Source organism: Asparagus officinalis, chromosome 1 (assembly GCF_001876935.1).
Source record: "Asparagus officinalis chromosome 1, Aspof.V1, whole genome shotgun sequence".
Taxonomy (NCBI): domain Eukaryota; kingdom Viridiplantae; phylum Streptophyta; class Magnoliopsida; order Asparagales; family Asparagaceae; genus Asparagus; species Asparagus officinalis.
The window spans coordinates 29,341,153-29,347,558 of record NC_033794.1 but is presented as its reverse complement, the minus strand read 5'-3'; the positions used below and the strand labels follow the sequence as shown (position 1 = coordinate 29,347,558).

Sequence of the window (6,406 nt, the reverse complement as noted above, 5' to 3'; positions counted from 1 at the left end):
TCATGAGCGAGGGAGAGAGAGAGAGAGGGAGTTGGGGTCAAGACGAAGTTAGTCGGTGAAATTTTTCTGGAGACTTTTGGGGATGTGAAGGGGCTGGATTTTTTTCAGATAACCCCTTGCAGCCCACGGGATGGGAGCGCTAACAGCACTTCCTCAGTTTCCTCATATATATATATATATATATCATACTCCTTTTAAAAGCACGAGTTCGGAAAATCTTTTTTAGACAAATATACCCATTTATAGTTTGAACTACCTTATCTATAATCAAATTCTATTTTTCAAATTTAATTTTAATGATGGGAAAAGATGCTCTTATTTTGGAACTAACAAAATAACCGATTAAAAGATTGTTGTCAAAACAATAATTCCAATTCTCACGCAGCCGAGTCGCATTTGAAAATTGTTTTTTAAAAGACAATAACTGAAAACTTTGACCAATGAGCGTGTTTGTGTATCCTTGCGCATCATCAATATTTTATTTATAAAAGAAGTAATATGGTCAAAGGGATAAGCAAAAGGTTTCGTTGCATGCAACCCCAAAGCTCGGATTTACATGCACGTGCGCGTGTGAGAATTTATAGTCAATTTTCTGACCAAAAATTATCGCAGAGAGAGATAGAGAACGGGAAACTGAATCTAGATTACCTTCATTGTAATATAATTCAAATCCTAATAAAACTCTAATTATGACTATTATCCTATCACATAGAATGGACCATTCATGTTATCATACTTCGAAGTGCAGAGGCCACTTACAAAAATGCAAAAGGACCAGGAAAAATACTAAAGCTAATTCTTGCTGACGCAAAGGTAAAATAAAATTATTTTTAATATTATATTGTTTTCCCATCTTTACATCTGATCATATGAATATTGCTAAATCTCATTTTCTATTCGGTAAATTACATTAAAACACCGATAACTATTAGAATGGTTTTTTATGATATTTTCCTGTTTACATATAATATATAGATTATTATTAATTATTTATATTTTCCATAAATTGATCTCTGGTGTTAATAATATTTGCAGGGTAACAAATACAAGCAGTAATGTACGCATTAATCTACAGAATCATAATCTTTTATCAAATCACTTGCAGATACTCTAGCAATAACAACTAATGTGAAGCCGGCAATCAACTATATTACAAGACACAACAAACCAGACAGTAGGAGGGAAATCACACTTATGGATATAAGGTATATACATGTTACTTATTTCCAATATCATAAGAGAAAAAAAGATTAACGTTCTTTCTTTTTTCATATGCAGTGGAATGCCAATGCGTGCAACTTTATTTGGAGATTTGGCTACAAATGAAGGATCAATTCTTGAAGCAGAAATCAAATATAAGCCTGTAATAGCATTATCAGATTTTAAAATCTCTATATATCAAGGTACATAAATTATTGCTAAAATTCTTATTAAAGATAGCTAAACATAAAATTAATCCTATAATTTTCCCATTTTTGCAGGAGATACAAGCATATCGTCGCAAATTATTTTAACATTATGTATAAACCCAAAAATAGAACTAGCTAGCGAATTAAGGGAATGGTAAGCAGAATAATCAAACTTTCATATAACCCAATAATGAAATGGTATTATATTTTAATCTAATATGCAGGTTTCAATTGGAAAAAGCTACAAAAGCAAAAGGATCTCCATCAACACTTTTTAAAAATGTCAAGGAAATTCATAGGGCTGGGTATATTCGGTTCGGTTCGGTTTTATGCCCAATCCGCATCCAATCTGAATTTTTCAGATTCTCAAAACTCTCATCCAGATCCAGATTTTCCCCCCTTCATCCGAATATTCGGCCCAATCGAAATTCGGTTCGGTTCGGTTCGGTTTCGGTTTTGAATTTGCAAAGAGTTCTATCCAAAGACTTCTGTTGTGAATTTGCAAGCTGGGCATTGTCCTCATGATGAAGTTCCTGAGCTCGCCAACAAAGCTTTATTATACTGGTTATCATATTTAGAATAAAGTTTTGGGTTGATATAATTACGCAGAGAACTGATGTTTTAAAGATGTTGTTCATATAATACAGCATGCTTATCTCTTGTAAGTATCATGTACATAACACATTTTTTGATTGATTTGAATCTTATGTAATTCTCAATATCTTTTCTGCGAAATTTTTTAACTAAAGTTTAAGTTTATTTAATTACACGGGGGGAGTGATGTTTTGTATGATATTGTTCATATAATGTAGCATATGCATCTTTTGTAAGTGCATCATATGCATAACAAATTTTCTGAATTGATTTGAATCTTTACTTAGTTCTCAAGGATATTTTTTTGTGATATTGCTGTACTCATTGCTTGAAACTGCTCCTTATGCCGTTTGAATCTATTGGATGATAACAACAAAAGTTTTGAGGTATAAGTTTAGTCTCTAAACCGCCCAACAGAATTCGGGTCGGTTTTTTTTGGGCGGTTCAGGGGTTCAAACCGGATCCAAACCGATTTAATTCGGTTTGGGTAGTTTAGAGACTTCTTCTCATCCATTTAATTCAGTTCGGTTAACCGGTCCGTTTTTTCGAGCGGTTTTTTCGGTTGAACCGGTTTTTTTTGGTTTTTGCCCACCCCTAGAAATTCATATTAGTGATATTATGCAAACATCACAAAATTCGATACAGGTACAATATTATATACATATTCTTATCTACAAATTTAAAACTAACTAAACTTTGTTAATATACATGCACAGTATTGCATATTTAAGGAAAAGATAACTACTATTTTAAATAGGCTCGAGCCATGGTTCTATTCTTGCAAAGGCTGTGACAAGAAGGTTGATAATAATGTTAGTTAAGAGTGTCTGAATGACAAATACCGCAGAATCATTGATGACCCAGTACCAAGGTTAAGTAATATATATTTTTTAATGTCATGAACATATTATAATACAATACTAATTGTCTTTAGAAATTAACAATGAAAAATACAGGTACTTAGTTAAGATTCTCGTGGAAAATGACACGGATAATGCAAGAGTAACACTCTTTGACGCAGCAGAAACTCTTATTGGATGCAAAGTAGAAAAATTCATTACAGAAAAGAAAGAGGTAATTCCTAACTCTATTGAAGTAGTAAATTAGAAAATAAACAAATTCATAAGTATTAATATAACATTTGTTCTCATTGCAGCAGAAAAATAATCAGAGTCCATATTTTCAAAAATTTGTTTTGAACATCGGCAAAAGTTTCAAATTCCTGGTGAAGTTAGATGAAAAGATAAAAGATGAACGAGGCGAAGGCAATATAATAACACAAGAAATTTAACTCCAGGCTAATATTACAATCGACGTAAGTGATGAAGATGCTACTCTAGAGTTGCCTAGAAAAAAGATAAAGGTGAAGAAAGATTGATCTTGGTTCAATTATAAATTTTCAAGAACAATATTTTTTAATCATTTTATATAACAACTTAATTTTTGATTACAATTAGGAATTTTTATAAGGTATTTTCATGCAAAGTTATTAGTAGTTTTGTATGCTTATGTGATTGCTTAAATCACATAAAATTACACTTTGATATTTAACCATTTTAATATATTTTATTATTATCTATGGATATGATCCTGCATTTCGTGAGAGACAATCGATAAAAATCTGCTTTTATTGATCCTGTGAATGGATATATTGTCAGGTAGATGTAAAATACTCTTACTGATAGCTAGCGCAGCTTGTGATCAATCATTTATGATATAAATGTGACCTCTTTAACCAATTGGCAAATAATTACTATTATGATGATTTTGCTTGGGGTTGTCACAAACTTCAATATTCAATGTTTTCAAAAGAAACCCCTTGACTAACTAATTATTACTTGTTGAGATTGTTGCTATGTTAAATAAGGGACCAAATTTGATCAAAATTTACTTTCATACTTTAATTAAGTTCCTATTGGGTGTTAGTGGTAGTGATCAATTAAAAATTCTTAGAAAAAAAAAATTTACAAGTTTGCAGTAAATCAAACAACGATCTTAGCTTTTTGAATCAAAAAATATTTGAATAAACTTAAATTTTTAAAATATTTTTTTCATTACTATAACTACAATTCATATTACATTTATTTTTATTAATATTTAAATAAAATACTAATAAATCTTATAATTCAATTATACATATTTGAACTCAAGATAAATCTCACTTATTTAAAGTAATGATGAAAAAAAAATATTTTTAAATATTTAACCACGTGCATTGCACGTGCATAAAAACTAGTATATATATATATGAGAGTGTGTGTTTTGTGTATATGTTAGGGTAGATATTAGATTACAATAGATAGACGATTAATCACAATCTGTACCATCGAAACTCCAAAAACTGATTTTTGGAGCTCGTAAGTTGTTGGCCTCCAATTATAGACCTCCTTTGTAAAGTAGCCATATATCTTAATTTTTGCAAATCAACCTCCACTTTTTATTTTTCCTTTTTAACATAATTATGAAAATTTAAAAAAGTGTGCTCGTTTTCGTTTGTGACAAGGGCATGGCATAATCGTTGATTGAAGTAACATATGACTAATGTATTCATGTACATGGGAATTCCTCCTTCGAAAAAACATTAGAATATGACAATAATACCTCCGCCCCATTAAGAGTTGACGTCGACATTCTAGGAAAGAAGATCGAGAGAATTGTTAAGATCCGGCTCCGAAAATTCGAAAATTTAGGACCTATTTTGGAAAAATTATAGATAATTGACGAGTTAGCTAGATTTTGTTCTCTCAAAGTCTCTCTGTCTATTATGGACCCCATGCATAGGGGTGACATTTTTTTATCTGACCAGTTATAAACATGTATGTGTCAAGATAAATAGGGTCAGATCTGCAAACCGAGCTACTTATTTATTAAACGGGTCATTTTGGGTTGACCCTAGATGACCCGTAAAACCCATTTGACAACCCGTTTAACCCATTTAAGCAACCCGACCCGACCCGTTTGCCACGCGCAGCTTCAAACCGTATGGGGATAGCAACTCGAACCGCAGTCCCCACTGAACCCGCTGCCCTCCACTCCGGCTCCCCCTCAAAATCCCCGCGACCTCCAACTTCCCAAATCATAAAACCTCCAAGAATCGAGCGAGATATTAGCTACGGATCTCATCATCATCACCAGCAGCAGCAGCAGCCATGCAACGGCCTACTCGTCGGTCGCCTTTCCGCCGGCGACGACTCCACCGTCCAGATCTCTGACGCCGTCCCCCTCTCGCACTCCCTCCTCGGCCTCCTCCCCTCCCTCGAACTCGCCCTCCACTTGGTACCCCCCCTCTCTAAATCTCGCCGAATCGGATCTAGGGTTTGGTAAAAGCTAGGTTCTAGGGCCTAGGGTTTAAAAGCTGTGCAAATCAAATTGAATCGATTATGAGCAATTCATACCTAGGGTTATAATTTCCGCCTAGCAATTTAAATATTGCAAATTATGCTAATCTGATGCCTCTAATTTTATTCTATGGATAAGAAATGAGTTCATTAGTAGGATATTATATTGAGTATAAAATAGGAATATAGTAGTAGTTAACTTTACATTTGAGGTGATCCATAATAGAACTGAATGAGAAAATAGGATTCATGTAGCGGACTCAAAAAATTTGGATAAAGATTTCGTTGTTGCTGTTCAATAGTCATAAGTTATATTTATAAAAGATTAACCTTGCAATTTAAAAATAGGATGCAACGGAAAAGACTCTATAGGTTGTAGTAGCGCGCTTATCATGCTAATTCGATCTCCAATTTGCTGTGAGTCTCCATCTCTGTAGTTTGCATGAAAAAAAAAATCATGCAATTCTCTTACTATGTGGTGTTAAGATTCTAAATGCCAATGAAAGATTAAAACTTGTAATCTCATTTGTGTTCTTGTTTCTAAATTGAATATTGCAGGTTGAGGAGCATTTTGGGGCGGAGGGTTTGAGTGTGGTGGGGTATTACCATGCGAATGAGAGGGCTAATGACTTGGAGCTGAAGAGCGTGGCGAAGAACATCGGGGATCATGTGTTTCGTTGCTTCCCTCGAGCCGCTGTGCTTCTGGTGAGGGTTTTTTTGGGTTAAAGTTTGTTTCCTTTTGTTTTGTTTTTCGTTGGTTATAGCGTGATGGTGGGTTTTTGTTGGATCAGCTGGATGTGGAGAAGATGAAGGAGCTGCCAAAAGGAAAGGGGCGAGATCCTGTAGTACAGGTAAACAAGCATTACAAATATTTGAATTTTGAACAATGGGCTCATACGTCATGAATTTTGACTTAAATGGTGCTGCTGGAAATATTATGTTTTTAAAGTTTGATATGAAATTAGGAGAATTTTCTTGAGAATATTCTTTCATGTGGAAAAAACAAATAGAAAAGGCGCGAGTTATGAGTAATTTGAATTTCTAAACATAGAATAAGAGGCATGA

At 33.6% G+C, this 6,406-nt stretch overlaps 1 protein-coding gene across 1 annotated transcript; it reads left to right on the top strand.

The window, feature by feature from the left end:
- LOC109832789 (ER membrane protein complex subunit 8/9 homolog) lies at positions 4,986 to 6,261 on the top strand. The gene is made up of 3 exons (XM_020400209.1): positions 4,986 to 5,279; positions 5,900 to 6,046; positions 6,133 to 6,261. Exons 1-3 carry the CDS (start codon positions 4,986 to 4,988, stop codon positions 6,244 to 6,246), a joined length of 555 nt encoding a protein of 184 aa, XP_020255798.1. The 3' UTR covers positions 6,247 to 6,261.